The sequence below is a fragment of the Mus caroli genome, unplaced genomic scaffold (assembly GCF_978045245.1).
Source record: "Mus caroli unplaced genomic scaffold, Mus_caroli_1 scaffold_8, whole genome shotgun sequence".
In the NCBI taxonomy this organism is placed as follows: domain Eukaryota; kingdom Metazoa; phylum Chordata; class Mammalia; order Rodentia; family Muridae; genus Mus; species Mus caroli.
This window is the reverse complement of record NW_028227263.1, coordinates 111035605-111058571: the sequence shown is the minus strand read 5'-3', so window position 1 is coordinate 111058571 and position 22967 is coordinate 111035605. Positions and strand designations below refer to the sequence as shown.

General features: G+C 45.9%; 1 protein-coding gene across 3 annotated transcripts in view; it reads right to left on the bottom strand.

Annotated features, from left to right (window-relative positions):
• Dpy19l3 (dpy-19 like C-mannosyltransferase 3) overlaps positions 1-22967 on the bottom strand; it is a 69914-nt gene that overhangs the window by 21624 nt on the left and 25323 nt on the right. For all 3 annotated transcript variants that reach the window (XR_015047977.1, XM_021168101.2, XM_029479874.2), the window contains exons 5-15: positions 20506-20627; positions 18452-18597; positions 15996-16119; positions 14793-14927; positions 10113-10244; positions 7731-7832; positions 5745-5818; positions 5460-5618; positions 1927-2049; positions 1460-1571; positions 773-829 (exon numbers count right to left, since the gene is read on the bottom strand). Coding sequence is in view for 2 of the 3 variants with exons in the window: in XM_021168101.2 (XP_021023760.1) it covers positions 773-829; positions 1460-1571; positions 1927-2049; positions 5460-5618; positions 5745-5818; positions 7731-7832; positions 10113-10244; positions 14793-14927; positions 15996-16119; positions 18452-18597; positions 20506-20627 (1286 nt within the window). In the remaining variant the exon portion in view is untranslated. The remainder of the gene's footprint in view (positions 1-772; positions 830-1459; positions 1572-1926; positions 2050-5459; positions 5619-5744; positions 5819-7730; positions 7833-10112; positions 10245-14792; positions 14928-15995; positions 16120-18451; positions 18598-20505; positions 20628-22967) is intronic.

The window sequence follows — 22967 nt, the reverse complement described above, 5'->3', positions numbered from 1 at the left end:
AGATCAGTTAAAGGAGAATATGACATTTCTCACTGCTTCAGTAACTTGTCTCTGGGTTGGGGGAGGGGTCAGTCTTTTTTGTTGTTGTTGTCTAATTTTTGTTTGGGTCTCACTATGAAGCCCAGGCTGGCTTTGACTACTGGATCCTCCCATCCCAGCCTGTGTGTAGAGATTACGGGTGTGTACCACCATAGCTGCCCCAAACATTAATTTTACATTGTTTATTACATGTGTCCAGCCCTCCAGAAGACATGTATCTAATGAAATGAGTAGGTTAAAGCTGGCCCTATCCTTAAACCTCTCACTTTGCATAAACCAGGCAACAGGAGAAATTCGTTCTACCTTCTTTGTTTCAAAATAGGTCTGAAAACATTTTCAAAACCTTGCTTCCAGTAAGAGTGGTGGTGCACGCCTTTAATCCCAGCACTCGGGAGGCAGAGGCAGGAGGATTTCTGAGTTCGAGGACAGCCTGGTCTACAAAGTGAGTTCCAGGACAGCCAGGGCTATACAGAGAAACTCAGTCTCGAAAAACCAAAAAAAAAAAAAAAAAAAAAAAAAAAAGAGTTGAAATTAACAGAATGGCTTTTTTTTTTTTTAAAAAGATTTCTTTTTCTTTTCTGAATGGCCCCTTTACTCTAATGCTGAACGCCTAAAACTGGGTTTTAAAACCCCAATCTCCCTATTAATGCCAACTCAGCAGGGCTTGAAGGCAGCCGCTGCAGATGCCAGAAGCCCCTCTGCTGCTAAGTGAAGAATGGGGGAGCAACCTTACCTTATAGCACAGATACAGCAGGGTGAGAACGGGTACCAGGTAGCGCAGGACCCAGATCTGTGGGACAAAGACTCTATTGAGATCACATGGGCCTCAAAGTCTGGCTCTGAGCATGCACGCTGTGTCTGCCATCCCACTACCCAATGAGTGTAGAGGACAGAGCAGTTCTTGGTTGCGGGCTGTTCAGCCTTAACATATAGACACCAGAGAGTGTCTTATACAATAACTGTAATTCTGGATAATGGACTTAAAGTTTTAATTTCACTTTTTATTACACTGCTAAGTTCTATATATAGTGAACATATCTGACATAAAAAAAAAATAAGTGAATTAAAAAATGTAATTGGTGACCTTGCCTCGAGTCCCTGCCCTGACTTCTCTCTTGTGACAGACTGTGACCTGGGACATGTAAGCTAAGTAGAGTTGCTTTTGGTCATGGTGTTTTATCACAACAACAGAAAGCACACCAAGACAGAAGGGTACTCAGGGGTGTGAGGAAAATGGAAGAGAATATTGAGGAGGAGATAGAGTACATTATACACAGGTATGAAATTGTCGAAAACCTAAATGAATTATAAAAAATAATCTGCTCTATGCAACACCTGGCACCCACTGAAATGCCCGAAGGAGCAGACATGGAAGATAGCTTAGAGCTCATTTCCAACTGGCAGACAGGACGACACTAACCCGCTTTGGGTTACAGAGATGAACCAGCCTCAGAAGCAGTTCCCAGACTTCAGAGCTGCACAGGCCGAAGGACGCGAACACACACATGTGGGAGGTCCACAGGTACTTCATCCTGAAACAGCAGAGCACAGGTCAGTGCTTGTGCGAAGATCTGGCCAGCAGAGAGCAAGCGAGAGGGAAAGCTCACACAGTGACCCGGTCAGCCCTGTCTGTGCAGAAGCTATCGGCCAGAGTGTGACTCATCCATTCGATCACTCTCTAGGCGCGATCACACGGGAAAACCCCGAGGAATGTTTGCAGCTAAGGAAAAACCCTGGTGGTAACGCTTCAGAGAGTGCTGAGAGTGCTGAAGGGCAGATCGCCAGGAGCAGAAACATCAAAGACGGCTGTCAGATAACTAACTAGCTAGATAACATTGGTTCAAGAGCCGTCAAGCTTTGTAAATAAACCAGATGAGATGGAAGTACCTCATCGTACTCAACGCCAAGACCCCGAACAGAATGGTATGGATCAGGTTGTACGCGGCTTCTGGCTTCAGGTCAACGGCACGCTTTCTTGTCTGATCCATGGACTTCAGACTTGTGGAATCACTGGAGAAAACAGCCAATGAGCAGCATTAAATCTGGATGTGTAGCACTGACTTAGGTAAACCCTGTCATTTCCCCTACGAGGAAATGAACTGGCATCCATCAGTGTGGAATCTGAGCCTTGAGACTGTAATATAAACTTCACTGCCTGGGCAGTGAGTAACGACTGTAATTCAAGCAAACATTTAAACCGATTCAATTCTTTGATCAAGAATAACAGGAACAAGTCCTCTGCAGATGCCAGGGATGGGAGAGCTTATGAGTTTCTGTTAGTATTTTTTCAAGATTTTAAAAACAAACAAGAATTAAAATAAAATGTATCCATTAGCTTTGAAGTCAGTTAACAGGTGGTAGGCCAGTCACCTACCAATGCTTCATTATTTGTATCCAATAGATGAATGTTGTCATTGTTAAAAGTGTGCTCTTGTGATACAACTCAATAGTGGGAACGGTACCTCTACACCAATAGTGTGAACACTAACTCTTTTTTTTTTAATTTTTAATATTTTTATTACATATTTTCCTCAGTTACATTTCCAATGCTATCCCAAAAGTCCCCCATAGCGCCCCCCACTTCCCTACCCACCCATTCCCATTCTTTTGGCCCTGGCATTCCCCTATATTGGGGCATATAAAGTTTGCAAGTCCAATGGGCCTCTCTTTCCAATGATGGCCGACTAGGCCATCTTTCGATACATATGCAGCTAGAGACAAGAGCTCCGGGGTTCTGGTTAGTACATCATGTTGTTCCGACAATAGGGTTGCAGATCCCTTTAGTTCCTTGGGTACTTTCTCTAGCTTCTGCATAGGGAGCCCTGTGATACATCCAATAGCTGACTGTGAACATCCACTCCTGTGTTTGCTAGGCCCGGACACTAACTCTTAACATCACTAAATTGTGCTCTTATTTATCTATTAATTTTATTTACCTATTTATTTAAGATTTATTTCATTTATATGAGTACACTGTAGCTGTCTTCAGACACACCAGAAGAGGGCATCGGATCCCATTCCTGATGGTTGTGAGCCACCATGTGGTTGCTGGAAATTGAACTCAGGATCTCTAGAAGAACAGTCAGGGCTCTTAACCTCTGAGCCATCTTTGCAGCCCTTACCTATTTATTTTTGAGCAGGGTCTCACTCTGTAGCTCTGGATGGATTTGAACTCATGAATTCTCCGCTTCAGTTTCCCGAGTGCTAGCACTACAGGTACAGGAGTTAGTTTTTATTTTTGTTTTATTTTATGTGCGTGAGTGTTTTGGTTGTATGCGTGTGTGTGCACCGTGTGCACGCCTGGTGTCCCTGGAGTCCGGAAGAGGACACTGGATCCTCCGGGATTGGCTTTACAGATGGTTGTGAGCTGTCATGTGAGTCCTGGTAACTGAACCCGTCTCTTAACTTCTGATCAATCAATCCCTTTGGCCTCAGTTTTATTTAAACGGTCATAATCCAGGGGCTGGAGTGATGGCTGCTCTTCCTGGGAACCTGGGTTTGTTTCCTATATGGCAGCTCACAGTGGTCTGTAACTCTGGTTCCAGAAGACCCAGATCCCTCTTCCGGCCTCTGAGGGTACTGCAAATGTGTTGTACAGGCAGAACACCCATACAAATAAAAGAAAAATAAACAAATCTTAAAAAAACAACAACAACAAACCAGCCAGGCACTGCAGAAACATGCAGATCTCTGAGTCTGAGGCCAGCTTGGCATACAGAGCAAATCCAGGATGCAGAAACCCTACCTCAACCCCTTCCCCCTCACAACAACGACGACGACGGAAACAAAATCACCCTCTGACACTGAGTTAGCAGGCACACATGAAGGAACTGCCATTTTTTAATTAACATAGTGCTTTTCCTCACAAACCTCCAGCAGGCCGAGGAGGCCCCCGAATGCCTCCATCTACAGCGATGTAACAAATCAGCTCCAGATGCACCCCGGATTCACACCAAGCCCAGCATACCAGGCAGGTCACCCTGGATACAGCCCAGGTCCTGCCTACCCTACGCCCTGCAGTGACATCAACTGTGTCATCCAGACCAACTTCCTGTTTCCAGGAGCCGTGACTTAGCATACTGCAGGGCTGGTGAAGTATTTTCATAGTTCCTTTCAAGAAAGGTTTTTGTTTATGTGTCTGTGTGTGAGTTCCTGAGAAGGAAGAAGAGGCCACCAGGTCCCCTGGAATGGGAATCACAGAGGTTGGGAGCCATGCCACATAGGTGCTCAGAACTGAACTCAGATTTTCCAGAAGAGCAGCCAGAACTCTTACCCACTGAGCATCTTCCAGGTCCTGCTTTATTCTGAATAAACGTAAGGCATCCAGACTCACGCTACCCAGTTTTCATGCCTGGAAATCACAGCTCACTGGCATTTGAAATGGCTGTGGAACTACACAGGAAAGGAGCCATACCACACTCTCATGGATGACAGCTGCTTCAACTTTTTAATTTTCTTTCATTGGAATACAGATTTTAAATGCAAAACCCATCAGCTTGATCAGAGGTATTCTACAAGCCTGCCAAAACCCCCTCTTACTCCCTGATACTCTTTTCTGTAGACTGGGAGATATGCTATGTTTTAAATACAGGCAATGAATGCATAAAGGTCTCAGTAAATGCTCATAATTATGGCTCATACCAAATGTATGAACTTTCAAACAAGACCTGAGGGAACAAATGAACAATAATTAACTTTATTTTTCTGGTACCCTGGGCTTCGGGCATGCTAGACAAGTGATGAACCATTGGGCTAATTTCTTTTCCCTTGTTATTTTGAGTCTAAGTTGCCCACATTGGCCCTGAACTCATTTTAGTGTAGGGTGACCTTGAACTTGTGATCCTCCTGTCCCCATTTTCTGAGTTATTAGGCTTTCAGATCTGTGTCACCAAATACAAAGTTCTCAGTTGAGAACTGTGTGATGGAGTTACTAAAAAGATATCTCTCTGTCTCTCCCTCGGTCTCTGTCTCTCTGTCTCTCTCTGTCTCTCTCTCCCTCTCTCTCTCTCTCTCTCTCTCTCACACACACACACACACACACAAACACACTGACCCAAAACAAAAACAAAACCCCTTATGAGGCTAATCATTAAAACCAAACCAGACTCATGAATCAATACCAACAACAATTAGTGATGGCAGATGCCTATACAAAGGTCTTGGTTTTCTACACTTAGTGTGGTTTTTTCAAGCACGCCAGCTCCACAGAACCCAGCCCACTTGGCGTTCTGTCCACCCTAAACTGGGTGTGTCCTTTCTAAAGAGGAGCAGAGCTCTGATGCTGTGTCTGCTGTCCCCATTTTCATCCTCCCTCCCTCCCTCCCTCCCTCCCTCCCTCCCTCCCTCCCTCCCTCCCTCCCTCCCTCCCTCCCTCCACATCTCCCATCATGAACAACTTCATCAAAGTGTTAAAGTCCTACCTGAGATTATGAAAGGCTACAACGGATGCTGTAACCACTGTGATCACGAGGACAAACATGTATGCGTAAAAAAGCAGTGTCTCCGAGAGCCTCTGGAACGTGTTGAGAGGCAGGAGGCCGAAGGCCTCCTCACACAGATAGAGATTTGCATCGAAATCCCTGGGGAAGGAAGGCAGGGCGAGAAGTTACATCCAAGCCAGGCATTGCTGAAGACCCCAGGGCTCCAGGTTAAAGCCCCCATGGCTTCCGTATGAAACTGAGGGCACGCTCTCATGCCAGTCCTACCTTGTTGCTCCAAACCCAAATTTGGCCTTCAGAAATTTAAAGATGTGTTCGTCTGACTTCAGGTTAAGAACTTTCTATTAGGAAGAGAGAGAAGGAAAATGAGCTCTTAGTGTCCTGGGCGTGGTTCCTGGTCACCCAGTGATGAATGTGGTTCAGAAGGAGGCCAGTCCACAGTCAGCTCCCCAGACTCAGAGAGGTGCCTTATCTTCCCTCCCCTTTAAAAGGTTCCCCTTGATTCAAACATCCGCACAGCAAGGGAAGCAGATAAAAGAAAGGTGTCCATTTTTAGTTTTAGATCAGAAAATCAGCAAAATGACTTGAAATTTCAGGCAGGTAAGCAGCCTGTGTGGCTGTCAGGTTTTGGTTCTAGGGACACAAATGACTCAATCACATATAACCCTGGACAGAAGTGAAGCTAAGATTTAGCCACCCCAGCTCCAGTATTCATCATTAGTGATTGTAATTTTAATTGATATAATTTAATTTTTTACTTATGGACTATGAAAACTCACGTACTACAAACAGTTGGAGCTGGAGAGATGGCTAAGAGCCTATACTGCTCTTGCAGCAGACTGGGTTCCTAGCACCCAAATAGGGTGACTCACAACTGTATGTAACTCTAACTTCAGAGGATCTCATGTCCTTTTCTGACCTCCATGGGCACTGCACCCATATGCACAGACCCACCCACAGACACAAACTGTTGATATTCTGTCTGGACTCCACCCCTACAGTTACCTGGCAACAGCCAGGTAGGCCTAGCCCACTATAAAAAGGGGCTGCTTGCCCCCTCCCCTCTCTCTTACTCTCTTATTCTTTCCTCTCTCCCTTGCCTCTTGCCCCTCTTGCTTCCCTTCTCTCCCCCTTCCCTTCCCCCTTCTCTCCACGCTGTCATGGCGGGCCTCTACTTCTCTACTCTTTTCTTCTCTCTGCCTTTCTCTGCTTCTGCTACTCTCCTAACTCCCCTCCCCATTCCCTGAATAAACTCTATTCTATGCTATACCATCGTATGGCTGGTCTCTCAGGGGTAAGGGATGCCTTGGCATGGGCCTGCCGAGACACCCTCTTCCCCACATCTCACCACACTCCCATAGAACATGTATTAATACTCTTTATCTTTTTATAATCACAACATTGGTTCCCTGTGACTCGGATCTAGAAACAACAACAGATCCATGCTCGCTAGCCCAGATCTGGTAAGTCCCATCCCCACTGGCCAGAGTGACCATCTGCATGGTCCCAGAGAAGATTTCTTATTTCTTGAGCTCAGAGCTATCACTGGTGCTGCCCTATCCCTCGTTTGTTGGAGGCAGTGTCTCTCTTGAGGCTGAGAATTCCAGGCCGACCTGGACAACTGCTCTCTGGCTCAGCAGCACCAGCTCTGAGCGTTAGACTTTAGCCCTCACCTCCCCCCGCCCCCTGTCTTGCCCTTGGGTCAGTCTGTTATAGCTTAGAACTCCCCCCACCCCCTTCATTTGCAGCTGGTTCAGCTAGTTTGCCGGAGAAGCAAGTTTGGCTCCACCCCCTGCCAGAGACCCTACTTGCTGCAGAGTTAGTGGCACTGTTTGAGGAGGCTCAGAAGGTGTGGTCTTGATACAGGAAGTGTGCTGTTGCTGGAGGTGGGCTTTGTGAGCTCCCAGTTTGTAAGATGGCTTGTAAGATTGACAAAACAGCTCAGCCTGTTTGGCCCACCATTTTGAACAGTAACCCTCCTGAACCGTTAGGCCAAATAAACTGTTCTCTAAGAGGCTTTGGCCATGAAGCTTGTCACAGTGACAGAAAAGTAACTAATATGTCCTGAAAGGGAGGAGAGATGAAGAACTAAAACCAACAGAGCTGAGTGTGGCTCTCGCTAGGTCAACCACGACTCTCAGTGATTCAAGTATGCTTTATAAATGAGAGCTAGTCCTAATTAAAAGCTCAAAACTTAACTGTAATACCATAAACACACTTCAGAGATGGATTAAATCTCACTTATTAACATACCTTAATAATGTTGTTGAGAAAAAGTGTCAAACAGAAAACTAGAAGCAAATGCAACAGTAGTTTCCAGATTCTAGTCAGGAAGGGTCCAGTCTTCAGGTTTTTCTAGAAATTGAAAAAACTATTTTAATTTTAAATTAGCATTTAAATAAACTTCAACGTTACTATAAGTTCATAGCATTTGCGATTGCTTGAAGATTTAAAATGCTGGCTCATGCAACACACACAGGTAAATGTATATAGGAAAAAATAAACCCTACTTCATGGGGTCTCTTTTCCTTTATTTTAATAATTTTTCATGTGATCTGAAATGGGGCAGAGGGCGGAATATTGGTGGTTAACAGTCTAAGCAGGGATGTGGGTGAGAAGGGTAAGCTGGTGAGAGAAGACTAAGGGTGTTTGAAAAATCTTGTGGGAATCTACTACTTCGTATAGTAATTTAGAAATGTAACTAAGTAAAGGAGGAGTCTGAACAGAGGTCACCTGCATGGATGAACAAGGCTGCCCCTAGAAGACACAGGTTATGCAATGGAAATCCCAATCAACAAATGGGACACCTCCCTATGAGTTACTGGACAGGAAGGCCACACCCAGAAGACCCTAAGACAATACAAGCCCTTGACTGTCATGTGAAGGCCCTACTGGTGAAGATACCACACATGTGGGTTGTAGGGACAGTGACCTGGTGCTGAGTTTTCATGGTGCAGGATGGTGTCTTACCCAGCACTGACCTTGTGCCTGCAGGGCAAGGTGGCTCCCACTGGTGTGATGGCAGCATGGCTGGTATGGGAGCAGCCAATTGCTTTCTGATTAGATGAGGACTATTCACCAGGAGGGAAGTCATGACCGGTTCTGTAAACTTAATAAACAGCACGTGGCTGGGGAGGTTACTAGTCTAGGGGAAAACCTTCGACTGCTGTTCTGTGGAATGGCCGTGTTATCTAATTATCTTCTGAATATTTACATTTATATCTGCACATCTGTGCTGCTCTCAAGCTTGGTCAAAGACGCTTCTTGGTGTAGTGGGCAGTGGTTAATGCAGAGACTCACAACTGCCTAAGAAGTATCCAGACTCCAGGCGTTTAGCCTTAAATGAGACGCCAGTATCACACCCCCACCAAGGCTCAGACAATGCCAGGACTGAGTGGGTGGGAAGAATGTGAGAGTGGGGGAGAGGGAGAATAAAGCTCTGAAATGCTATGTACTCATTCATGCATTCCCATTCACAAATAGAGGGTGACTACCTTTGTAAGAGCAGCACAACTTCAAGCCAGACATGGTCCCAGTCTGGCTGGGGGAGCGGCTTATAAGGCCCACCCCTAGCTGAGGAGCTACTGGCAGCTGATGGCTGATGGGAGATGGACAGTTGTAATTCAGAGGCTATGGCTTCCACTAGGCTACCCATGCTGCAGTTGATGCCCCGGAAGCCATTTGTATAAGGTTAGCACTAATTGGATTGAGCAAGTTATTTTATAAATAAAAGACAAAGTTGGAAGGGGGACGTGTTGGGGGTTTCTGAGGAGAGACTGAAGGGCCACAGAAGCGGAAGTATATATGATCAAAATACACGTGTGTGAAATTCTCAGAGAATTAAAAATATACAGGAAAGAATTTTACACAATATTTTAATAGCTTACAAGGTGCCCCACGCCCTTGGAAGTTTTGGTTTGCAATTCTTTCAATTTTAAAAAGTTTATTCTAATTCACTTCAATAAAACTAAGAGGGAAGGTGATGCCAGGAAAGGGTGGCGCCATCCCGGATGGCAAGGGGTCCGTCCAGACCTGAAAGGCTGTCACGGACACACTGGCACTACTGATTACATAGACAGTTTCTTTTCCTTTCTTCTACTGCGGCTTCACATCTATGACAGATAATAACGTAATCCAAATAAGTGCCCTTGGCTGATGCCTGAATGAAGGTTTCAGTTGCATAAGAAGCCATCACTGCTCAAAGGGAAGAATGACCCGCGACAGCTTTAAACACGTTTCACTTCCAAAGTGAAAGTACACTTTAAAAGGGAAAGTGACTGTCACCCTGCTGGCGCTCTGTACTGCAGGGAACTGGGTCAGGTTTTCCTTTGAATTAAAAATGAAAATAAGGTCCAGTGAGCCATATGATCAAAAATAGATTTTACAGGGCTGGAGAGGGCTCAGCGGTTAGGATCATGTACTATCCCTTGGTTCCCAGTACCTACTTGAGGCAGCTCACAACAGCGGGTAACTACAGGTCAAGGGGATCTGATGTCCTCTTCAGGTCTCCATAGGAACTGTACTCATGTGCACATTAGAAAACACACACACACACACACACACACACAGGGCGGAAAGGGGGGAGCTAAAAATTAAAATCTTACAACATCGTTTATAAAATTTAAGAAGTCCTACCTGAAGTTTTCTTACAATTAATACTGAAAGGTTAAAACTGATGAGCAACGACCCCAGAATCATGGCGTTAAAGAACTGAAGCGTGCAGACGAGGAGCAGGCAGCTTATCTGTATCCCGTACAGCCAGGTGGCCTGCAACAGAGCCGATGGACGGGGATCTCATTAGGAGAGCAAGACACCGGACAGTGTTCACACCCCAGGCTACAAGCAGAAAGCAAACCTAGTTCCAAGAATCGTCGTCTCTAAAAGGACGCCCCGTTATAGAAATTCCATTTGTTTTTCACTTTCCACAACGAAAAAAAGCTTTAAAGATGTCTATGCGTGTGTATGTGTGTGTGTGTGTATGTGTGTGCGTGCAGGTCTTCATGTGCAGTCTGAGCGTGAGTTCCCACCATGATGATAATGGACTGAACCTCTGAAACTATAAGCCAGCTCCAATGAAATGTACTTTTATAAGAGTGGCCTTGGCTCATGGGGTCTCTTCACAGCAATGAAACGTCATGACATCTTTTTAAAAAAATGAATTGATCGTTTTTCAATTCCATACTCATATCAGACCTGGGAAAAACGGCAATTTTGTGAAGCAGCAGTTCTGACACAGCTCGGCTGCAAGCTTTTAACCTCAGAGGAAGCCAGTCTGCTTCGAGCGTGGAGAAGTGAAGCCTGTGGGCTCTGCCCTGCCTGGTGTCACCAGGAGCTCAGGGCACAGGATGACAGCGCTTTTTACTGTACCTAACTGTACACAGACAAACATTAAACAGAACAGCAGTGGACAGAAAGGCAGGGCCGAGAGTCAAAACCCAACACAGTTACCAAGAGAGGCAATGCGGGTTCTCACTGGAGCCTAACATTTCATACAAACTGCATACCCCTACTATACAGCCTAATTTTCTCACACCAGTGAGTAGTCTGTGAAAACTTGAACTTCAAACATTACATAACTGTGAAGATCTGATTCTGAAATACACCTCCAAACACAGGCTTATGTTTTGAAGGCTGCTGGTGCCTTAAAAAATTTGGGGGGGGGGTTAATACATGTACACAGTAAATCTGATCATATGTGGTCCGTTTCTATCCCATGTCTCCTAATAGGCTCCCTCCCAAATTCAGGTCTTTGTTTTTGATAACCCATTAAGTCTAGTCAGTGCTGCCCATATGTGAGGCACCCATCACTGTGTGGAAGACCTATCAGGGCCACGTCTTCAGTACAGAATGATGGCCCCTCCCTCAGCAACTATCCACTACCAGCAGCTACTGAGGAAGGGGTAGGGACTTGATGCCAGGATTTAGGCTGGCTTGATCTTTTGTGGGTCTCATGTTGGCAACCCCAGCTGACAGAGGCTGAAGAGCTGAGTCTTTGGGAGAAAGGCCAGCAGGGAAGACAGCCGCTACGGCCATCAGCAGCTATGCCTGGCTTGGCTCTGATCTGCTTCCTGCCTGCTGATTCTAACAAGAGGCTGCCTCATGCTCTGGACACCACAGATAGGACCAACCCATCTCATCACCGTGCCTTTGCTAAGACAGACTGAAACCTCTCTGAAGCCACAGGACAAAATAAACATTTATTTACCGTTTTCTGTCCCGGCAGTGAGAAAAGTTACTAATATTACACCACATGGGCATATCTTAATATTTTAAGTTTAATTTTGTGTGTATGAGCCGGATGCACACACCCCAGCTCCTTCCTCCCTCCCCGCCCCCCAGCCCAGGCATTCCTATCATGTCTCCTTTCCCCTTTCCTGCCCTCTCCCCTGAGTGCAATGCCTGCTGCCTCACCTAGGCACAGAGCTGCCGTGGGTGCAGTGCCAGGGCCTGTCCTGAAGATGGCATTGCCCAGCCCTCCTCCCCATCCTCCAGCCCTCACATCCTCTGCCCCTCCTCCTATGATGCTCTTCAACTTGGGAGATGGGGGTTGAGAAGGATGTCCCATTTAGGGCTGAGCGCAGTACCACATGTGCTTCTGACTAGGAAGCCCCTTAGCCCACTGACCTTGGCAGTGGAGGGCAAGCATTCAGTTGGCATGCTTTGAGGCCACTGTGGCAGGAGGGAAGGGATGTCACCATAGCTAAGTGGGGGCTGAAGTCAGATTCCCCATGTGGTCTGTGGGAGAGATGGAAAATTCCAGATTTTCTGACACTGCCTTGGCAGGTAGCAGGCATGAGAACAGGAATCCAGGCATTCCCATGATCCCCTGCTGGCAGGTGGGAGTGGAGCTGCATGTGTTTGTAAGGTGTTGGCTGCTATGGGCTGTTAAATTTTCCCTTTTCTGGTCCTTAGCTAGGAGAATGTTGTTCTTGTGAGTTTCGTGCCATTCTACTGCTATTTCTGGGTTTTTGAGTTTTCTTTCTTTTTCTTTCTCTCTTTCTTTCTTCCTTTTTTTTCTCTCTAAATTTTAGATTTATTTATTTATTATATGTAAGTACAGTGTAGATGTCTTCAGACACTCCAGAAGAGGGCATCAGATTTCATTATGGATGGTTGTGAGCCACCATGTGGTTGCTGGGAATTGAACTCAGGACCTTTGGAAGAACAGTCAGTGCTCTTAACCTCTGAGCCATCTCTCCAGTCCCCGGTTTTTGAGTTTTCTAATACCTACTCTTGGATCTATGAAGGAAAAAGAAAACCCAGGAGATTCATGGCCATATTTTCCTTCTGGTCTGGAAGTTTCTAGCTGTCTTAGGGTTTTACTGTGAGGAGACACTATGACAACAGCAACTCTTATAAAGGAAGACATTTATTTGGGGCTGGCTTACAGGTTCATTATCATCATGGCGGGAAGCATTTGGGCAGACATGGTGCTAGAGATGGAGTCGAGAGTCCTACAACTGCATCGGCAGGCAGCAGGAAGAGAAAGATCCTGGGCCTGACTTGAGCATTCGAAATCTCAAAGCCCACCCCCAGTGACACACTTTCTCTAACAAAGCCACACTACTCCAACTAGGACACATCTTTACTAGTGCCACTCTCTATGGGGGCCATTTTCATTCCAACCACCATACTAGTATCTCCTTTCTTAACTCTGTGATCAGTCATTTGCTTTGTGTACTTGGGACTGGAACAAGAAGTGTGTGCGTTTTCTCTTGTCTGCATCCCAGCTCTCCCTTTCAAAAACTACTTTCATCTTATGGATATGTGTGTGCACATACATGCGGGAGCCCGAGGACGGCAGAAGACTCGGCAGTCAGAGCTGCAGGCAGCTATAGGCAATTAGAGCTACCAGGAAGGTGCTGAGAATCAAACCCTGAGCCCTCTGCAAGCTAGTAGGCATTCTGACGTGCTGAGCCATCTCTCTAGCCAGTAACTCTCTTTTAAAAAGATTGAATTTAAAAAAAAAAAGGTAAGTATCTGTCTGTGAGTTACGTACCTATGACTGAAATGAATAATATCAAGCCAAACCGCGATTAAAGGACAGCACTCACTAGAAGACAGATATGGCTTTGTTTACTTATATCAAGTGATTGACTAGTCAAAAAAAAAACCCACATATTCTAAGTATTGGGAGAATGTGTCTATAAAAAATTATAAAATATTATAGAAGAAAACAATTGTTTGGTCAGGAATGGTGGCTCATCCCTGTAATCCCAGCACTGAGGAGGCTGAGGCCAGAGGACTCCTGGAGGCTCCAGGGTCAGCTTTATAGGGTAAGACCCTGTCTCAAGATGGCTTAGCAGTTAAGACCACTTGCTGCTTCTGTAGAGGCTCCAGGCCTGGTTCTCAGCACCTACACCTCAGTACATAACCAGCCCTAACTTTAATTACAGGGGACTTGGAGCCCTCTTCTGGTCCTTGCCGATACCAGGCACACATAGGGTGTACATATATACATGCAAGCAAAACACTGATATATATAAAATTAAAATCAATCCTTTTCTTAAAAAAATCAAAATAAACACCTCCAAAAGATATATGCCCTGTCGAGTTATATATTAAAAAAAATAGGTACCCCATATTAAGAAAACTTAAGAGCTATGGCTGTATTTTAAATTGTAAGCCATAGTTATAAATGGAAACTGACTGAGACACTATGTCTTACTTAAATAGGTGTACATGCAAATGATTTATTTATTTATTTATATTATTTGCCTGAATGAGTTTAGGTGTATCATGCGTGTGTAGTGCCCTGGATCTCCTGGAGTTAGATTTGCAGGTATGTAACTCTATATGAGCTGCTATGTGAGTGTGGAGTAATGAATACTGGTCCTCTGCAGGAGCAGTAAGTGCTCTAAACCGATGAGTTATCTCTCCAGGGCCTAGAGGCACTATTTAACTTAAAAAAATGCTGATGGGCTGGTGAAATGGCTTAGCAGTTAAGAGCACTAACTACTTTTGCAGAGGACCCAAGTTCAAGTCCCAGCACCCACATGATAGCTAACAACCATCTGTGACTATGGTTCCAGGGGAATCCTATGCCCTCTTCTGGCCTCTGTGGGTACTGTGTGCACCATGTGGCAAAGACACATATATGCAAGGCAAAGCATCCATACACATAGTAAGTGTCAAAAAAAATATGTTGAACTGTCAAACTGGGCTGCACATAGTTCTTAGCTTCAGGCGACCACAGCCTGAGGACACAGGTCAACAGTTTTACCTTTGTCACAAGTCTGTATCAGTTTCCATCCCAGCCTACGACAGAGCCACTCAAGGGTGTGCACCGAGGAGCGGAAGGCAGGCAGTGCTCACCTTCATGGCCGGCAGCATGTCCAGGGAGTCCAGGATGAACAGCACCAGCGCCTGCAGCAGCATCATGAACTGGTTAAATTGCCATGTCAGGCTAAAGAGAAAAGTTGATACGAAAATGGCAAGAAGTGTCAGTCTCTGTGGGAACAAAAGAAAACAGACCTTTGAAGGAAGGATGCTCATCTCCAGTCTTCAATCGCGCACTTAAGTCTTCTCGAGAGTAGCCAATATCCCCATAAACCAAGCAGAGGGGGCAGGCACTGCTGCTTTGAAAAGCTTTGCATTTATAATATGAGCTCCAAATATCCCGAAGTGATATTCTCATATAAAGATTCACATATGGTATGTGCATTCCACTCTGATCTCGAGGCCACAGTACAGCAAACCGCATCTCAAAAGCACCGGATTAGCAATCCTCAGTTCCGCAGAACAATGTGGGCTCCCTGCCTCTACTTGAGGGTGGGTTGTGAAGGGGACATTTTTCACTTGACATTTTCCTGGCAAAGGAGGAAAAAGTTCAGAGGGAGAGAGGGCTTAACTGGGTGAAGAGATGGCTCAACAGTCAGGAGCGCTTGCTGTTCTTGCACAGGGCATGGGTTCAGTTCCTAACACCCGGGGATGCTCACAACCATCTGTAACTCTGGCCTGAGGGGATGGATGACCTTCTCTGACCTCCACGGGTACCAGGACCCAAGTACCTACATCCACAGACACATGCATGCACACAAAACTTAAAAACAACAAATCCGGCTATGGGATGAGAGCTGTCCCTATGGACTGTAGGTTTTTTTTTTTTTCTTAGACAAAACCAGCGGATTAAAAAGTACCCTAGAAACTGAACTAGCAAGACAGCTCCATGGGCGGGGACACTAAGAACCCCAGGGTCTTACAGATGGCAGGATCAAAAATAACTCCCCTGAGTTTTTCCTCTGATCTCTGCATGTGGCACCCAACACACCTAGACACACACACATGTATGGACACACAGATACACACACTGAGACAACACACACGCATACACTCTCATACATACTCACTTGTAACCAACACTCATATACTTACACTCATATACACTCACACACTCAACCATACACTCACACACATTCACTGGTATACACACTCTCACACAGACTCACGTATCCATACACACACACACACACACATACACACACACTTAGAAGTAATTAAAGTGTTCTAGAAACTTACTTCAGAAAGAGGCTGTAAATTTGGTCTCAGGAAGTAGGTAATTGCTGCAATCTGAATTGCAAAAAAAGGCAGAGCCCAGTTCTCTCTCAGCGGGATGGTAAACTCGACTCTTGTGGTGTCCATTCTGTAGGAAGAGAACACAGACAGCCAAAATCACAGCCAAGATGGTCCTTGCAACAACTTCCTCAAGGGATTCGAGCAGGAAAGCTAGAGGGCCTTTAGTTGAGGGACACACAGATTCTAGCCACTGGCTCTCAGTAGCAACTGTCATCATCATCGATCATCATCAATATTGTCCTCCTGGCATGAAATTGGGACCAACAGCATCAGACCTGCCCTTGTTAGCCAGGGTACCGAGGCCACGGAGGCCCACACCAAACTCCTCCTCACTGATCTCTAGATGCTGTAGGCAAACACTTTCTTTGCTTTTAAAGATTTTTATGTATATGAATGTTTTGCCAGCAGTGACCAGAAGAGGGCACTGCATCCCCTAGAACTGGAGTTACAGGCAGTCATGATCTGCAATGTGGGTACTAAGAACCAAACCTAGGTCCTCTGCAAGAGCAGCCAGGGTCAAGCCATCTCTCCAGCCCCCAAGGCTCTCCCCTTCTTAGTGGTTTATGTCTGACACTGAGGCTTGCTGATGGCCTTTTCGAATGAATTACCCCACTGGAATGTAGCCCTCCTCCAGAAGGCAAGCGGAGGCAAGCTTTCACCTCTGCTTAATTCAATCAGTTCTGAGAAACACACATGCACAGACTGGGTAACTGATAACAACCTCAAAAAAATAAAAAAAAATGACAGGGCCATTCAGAGTGTGAGAGCGCAGGTGACGCCCTTCTGAGTCAAGGTTCACACCTCTAAACAGAGGTTATGGTATCTACCTTAGGGGCTTGTTTGATTTTCAGACAGGGTATGAAAATCTCTATGTAGCCCTGGCTGTCCTAGAACGCGCTACATAGACCAGGCTGGCCTAGAACTCAGAGATCTGCTTGTCTCTATTTTTGGCACACCACCAAACTCAGCCCCATGTAGGGCTGTTAATAGGATAGATTTTGTAAAGTGCTGAGCACATTATAAGTACTCGCTAGACTTACAATAAAAAATAACTTTGGTAGGGCTGGAGAAAGCACTTGCTGTTCTCGCAGGGGGTCCAGCTTTAGGTCACAGCACCTACATGACAGTTCACAACTGTTTCTAACTCTAGTTCCAGAGAATCCGATACCTTCTACTCCTGCCTTCATAGGTACCAGGCACACATGTGGTGCATATACATATGTAGGCAAACACTTAAATACGTAGGACTAAATTTAAAAGTATTTTTTATAAGGTTAAGAAGAAAATATATATTTTCTTCAATTCAACAATTCAATATCTTTCTTTAAGGCCAGGGTCTCATGTATCCCAGCCAGGCTGGTCGGTGATTTGCTATATTTCAGGGTGCCCTCAGACTTGAGGTGATCCTCCTGCCTTAGCCTTCTGAGTGCTAGAATTATACGGTATAAGCCAATAATCTTTCCTGCTAATACTCTTGAATATATGGAAATATATATTGATAATACTAAATAACAAACTAATTACATAATAACACAGCACTGTGTATTTGCTGCAAATCCTGTCATGATGGACAGGGAAGCTGGGTGTGCTGGGGAGGCCTTAGCAGCTAGGAAAGCAGAGGCAGAAGGATCTGAATTCCAACCCTGCTTGAGCTACAGAGTGAGTTTAAAGACAGCCTAGCAATGTAGTGAGACCCTGTCACACAGCTTAAAAGTTACCAGGAAAATCTGGGACATAGTTTAGTAGTAGAATGCCTCCAGAGCAAATACAATACCCTGGGGGCAACACACACACAAACTCACATACTCAAACACTCTATCACACACATACATGCACACTCACACACAGATAGTCACACACTCTCTCACACACATGCATGCACACACTTTCACACACACACACAAACTCTCACATACACACTCATGCATGCACTCACACACATACACACTCACATATATACATATACACACTCATACACACTCACACACACTTTCACATACACACATACTCACATACACATTCTCATATAAACCCACAAACCCATACAAACCTTTCACATATACTCACTCTCACACCCACCCACAATTATTTACACACACACACTCTCACATACACTTTCACATATACACATTCTCACATACACCCACAAACACATTCAACACAAACACTCTCTCACACACACACATTCTCTCTCTCTCTCTCTCTCTCACATTTACACACAGGCACTCATACACACCCACTCACACACCCTTACATTCACATGCATACTTTCACACACACCTCTCTACTGTTGAGGGAATACCTAAACTGTACGGTGTTCACAGGCATCCTCTGCATAAGAAAACAGTCACTTCTCCTGACTTAAAACTAGGAAAGAGAAGTGAACTGCCCCAACTCACCTGTTGGTGACGTACCAGAGGGCTGCCAACAGTCCCGACAGCCAGGTGCCGCTAAGGAGCCAGCTGGTTATATAAAGGGCCGTGACATAGACTGCTTGGAGCCCGAAAAGAGTGTAGATATAAAAATAAACAGGTTCTAGATATTTCTGTAAAAGACAACAGTAAAGTCTGGTCATCAGGGCTGGGGACACAGCTCAGCGGTAGCCATGTGCCTAGTATCTTAGCTACTGTTCCCCTGCTGTGAAGAGATATAGTGACCAACAGTTTACTGGGGGCTCACACTCTCAGAGGGCGAGTTCATGACCATCATGGCGGGAGCACAGAAGGCAGACTAGAGCTGGATCCACAAACAGGAGGCAGAGGCAGAGCTAACTGGGAATGGTGTTGGCTTTTGAAGCCTTAAAGCCTACCTCCATCCAACACATACCTACTCCAAAAAGGGCCACACCTCCTAACCTTTCCCAAGCAGCTCTATCAACGGGGGATCAAGCATTCAAACATACGCACCCATGGCAGCTATGTTCACTTAAACACCTTGCCTTGAACACACCAGGCCCTTGGTTCATTCCCACACCATGGAGTTTATCGCAGATGTCCCAACCCTCCTTACTGGCATTTAAAAAAAAATATCCACAGAGAGGACTAAGGAGCTGGCTCAGAGGAGCCTAGAGAACAAACTGGTTCACATGGTAGAGTCTAGGGAGCCAGTTCACACAGAGGGGCCTAGGGAGCCAGTTCACACAGAGGGGCCTAGGGAGCCAGTTCGCACAGAGGGACCTAGGGAGCCAGTTCGCACAGAGGGGCCTAGGGAGCCAGTTCACACAGAGGGGCCTAGGGAGCAAGTTCGCACAGAGGGACCTAGGGAGCCAGTTCGCACAGAGGGGCCTAGGGAGCCAGTTCACACAGAGGGACCTAGGGAGCCAGTTCGCACAGAGGGACCTAGGGAGCCAGTTCACACAGAGGGGCCTAGGGAGCCAGTTCACACAGAGGGGCCTAGGGACCCAGTTCGCACAGAGGGACCTAGGGAGCCAGTTCACACAGAGGGGCCTAGGGAGGCAGTTCACACAGAAGGGCCTAGGGAGCCAGTTCACACAGAGGGGCCTAGAGAGTAAGTCAGTCTACATGGAGGGGCTCAGGGAGCTGGCTCAGTGCTTGAATGTGCATATGGATCTTGCAGGGGACCTTAGTTCAGTTCCCAGCACCTATGCTTGGCAGCTCACAACTGCTTGTAACTCCAGTTCCTGGAGACTCTAATGCCTCTAGTCTCCTCCGTATGTTCCTACACTCACATGCACAAACCTCTACGCAAGCACACATACACACATATACAAAATCTAAAATAAATGAAATCCTTATAGAACATGTCTGTAAAAAGGAAATGTTGAGCTTGCAGCTGGCCCCGGCAGCAGGATCATCACGGCTCTCCACCTACGAGCAAGCAGCTGTCTTTCTTCAACTGCGATGCAAGGAGACCTCCAGACAAAGCAAGGTCTAACCTTCCCTAACTCTGCCTCATTCATGTGAGAAGTGCCGATTGTGATCTGACGATGTCATGCATATTTTTTTAAATCATGAAGACAAGTCACAGAGACAGACAGTGGTGGGGCATGCCTTTAATCCCAGCACTTGGGAGGCAGAGGCAGGAGGATCTCCACGTGTTGGGAGTCCAGTCTGGTCTACAGAGCGAGAGGACAGCCAGGGCTACACAGAGAAATCCAGTCTTGAAAACAAACAAACAAACAAACAAACAACCCCAAGAGTAACAGGTTACACATAGAGGAATGGCTACACTTTTTCAAATGAAACGATTTCTCAAGCTTTAGACTGCATGCACAATTATGATATAAGCCAGGAGGCTCTACTTGTAAAATAAAATAACAATAGCTTATAGGATTAAAAACAACAATGATAGCAAACAAACAAAGCAAACACAGTGCCCACAGCGACGATTCTCTACCGAGGCAGCTGAAGTCAGCGGTGAAACACCCACTCTGTGGTGGCAGCATCGACCTACATCAGCCCCTACAAACCCAAGGACAGAGAACACTGCATACCTGTATGGGGAGAACTCTATATAAAACACTGAGAAAAACTTCTTGGTAAATGTTCATTCGTTGAAGGAGGTTGATCGTCCTCATGGATTCAGTTTTATTGTCATAGATTAAGCCATGGAAACCTAAAGGTGTGTGAAGACAAAGCTAGAGTGAATGACGACCAGTGTATACTCCTCCATTCACCCGGCACGACGCACTGCTCTAGCATTCCATTCAGAGTGTGGTCAGAACAGCTCGGAGTGAACCACAGAGCCCGCCAACCCAGAAGGCTGGCACCACAACACAGGCACACTTACAAACTTCTGAACAGAACCCCAGTGGGGCGGCACCCCAACCTGACACAGGTGATGTCACGAAATCAAAAAGCGTCTGCCCAGCAGGGGGACAATCAGAGTGGATACAAACGCCTGTAGAACTGGAGAAAATCTCTGCTAGCTACACCTCATACAGGTGATTAATACCTAGGCTACATTTAAAAAAACTGTAAAAACTGAACATCATAAAAATAAAACTGCTAATCAATAAATGGGCTAATGAACTGTTGAACAGTTTTCAAAATAAAGGACAGAAATGGCTGATAAATATTTTAAAAAGTGTTTGCCATCATTAGCCATCAGGGAAATGCAAACTGAAACAACTTGAGATCTCATTTCGTGCTGGTCAGAATGACCGTCATGAAGAAAGAAAATGACAACAAGTACTGGAGACGATTCTAGGACAGAGGAAGCATTGCCAGCTCCCGGTGGGAGTGTAAACCAGGACAGCAGCTGTGGGAACTAGGATGGATGGAGGCGTCTCAAAAACACTAGAAACGACCACTGAAAATTAGAATGCCCCCCACACATCCCCTGAGAAGCTATTGGCAGTAACGTTAGTGGAGTCAGGGGATTGATTCTCTTTAATGGTATAACCACTGTGAAGTTGCCCAGGCTCCAGTAAATACCCAAAAATGATTATGCTGGCAACCGTGTCTGAACTCAGTGGGTCACAAAGAAAATGAAACAAAACAAAACACACACACACCCCACATGGAGGTAGGTGGGAACCTTGCTGGGAAGGAAGCAAGGCTTAACGGATGCAGGGGAATGACAGTGGGTAATGGGGATGGTGAGAGTGACCAAAAGCATTATATATACACATGGGATTTATCAAAGCATTTCTTTTTTTTTTTTTTTAAAGATTTATTCATTGATTATATGTAAGTACATTATAGCTGTCTTCAGACACTCCAGAAGAGGGAGCCAGATCTTGTTACGGATGGTTGTGAGCCACCATGTGGTTGCTGGGATTTGAACTCTAGACCTTCGGGAGAGCAGTTGGGTGCTCTTACCCACTGAGCCATCTCACCAGCCCGTCAAAGCATTTCTTAAGAGAGGATTTCTTCTTCAAAACTACTCATTACCACTAGGCCTGGGCCAACTGTCAGTGACATCAGAGTTGTTTTTGCCACGTGGCAGGGGCTCATAGGCTGGGACTTACAGAAACAAATCTACCCCGTGTTATGCCTACAGACGGCCCAGGGAGGAAGAGCTACCTCACAGGACGGAGCAGACTCTCGTCAGAACACACTTCTGTTGCAGGTACATTCTGAGGAACTACTGCTCTTGAGACCCTGACCTGCGCTCATGCCAGCATCGAGGGGGCAGAGACCCAGCTCCACAGCGCCACCCCTGCCCTCAGCATCCTGAGAGGTTACCTGAAATTTTCAGGGACTCTGACTTTTGCCAAACCAGATATTGTGGCTTTGATACTGACAAAAAAGAAATTCAGAATTAGCCAGGATGCTGAAGGCAGAGTCAGAGGCTAAACTAAAACTGTTGAGATAAACTCTCGAGAAGAGAGGGCCAGCACACACAAGAGATGCTGGGTCGTGGCATCTCAGGTGTTCCCATGGTGAGTGTGTGCAAGGTACTGGAAGCAGTGGGGATTTCATTGCTCTGGTTTCCTGGGACAGATTACCCGTCTCCTTCGCCCCGCCCCCACCCCGTGCCCCCGTCTCCCCCCCCACCCCCCCATCCCCTCTTTGAAAAGTGAGAAGACACATACCATGAAAGGGATTATAATCTGATAAAATAAAACCAGAAGCTTCGGAAGCTCAAGAGATAGCTCAGTGAGTACTGGCTGCTCTTCCAGTTTGATTCCCAGCACCAACATGGTAGCTCACAACCATCTGTAACTCAATCTTAGGGAACCCAATACCTTCTTCTGACCTCCACAGGCACCAAGAACACATGTGGTACACAGACATGTATGAAGGTGAGACATTCACACATTTAAAATTATGAGCCAGGTGTGGTGACACCTTCATCCCAGCACTCAGGAGGCAGAGGCAGGTGGATCTCCGAATTCAAGGTCAGCCTGGTCTACACCATGGGTTCCAGGAGAGCCAGGGCCATGTAAAAAGACCCTGTCTCAAAGCAAAACAAACACGTGTACACACACACACACGCACACACACACAC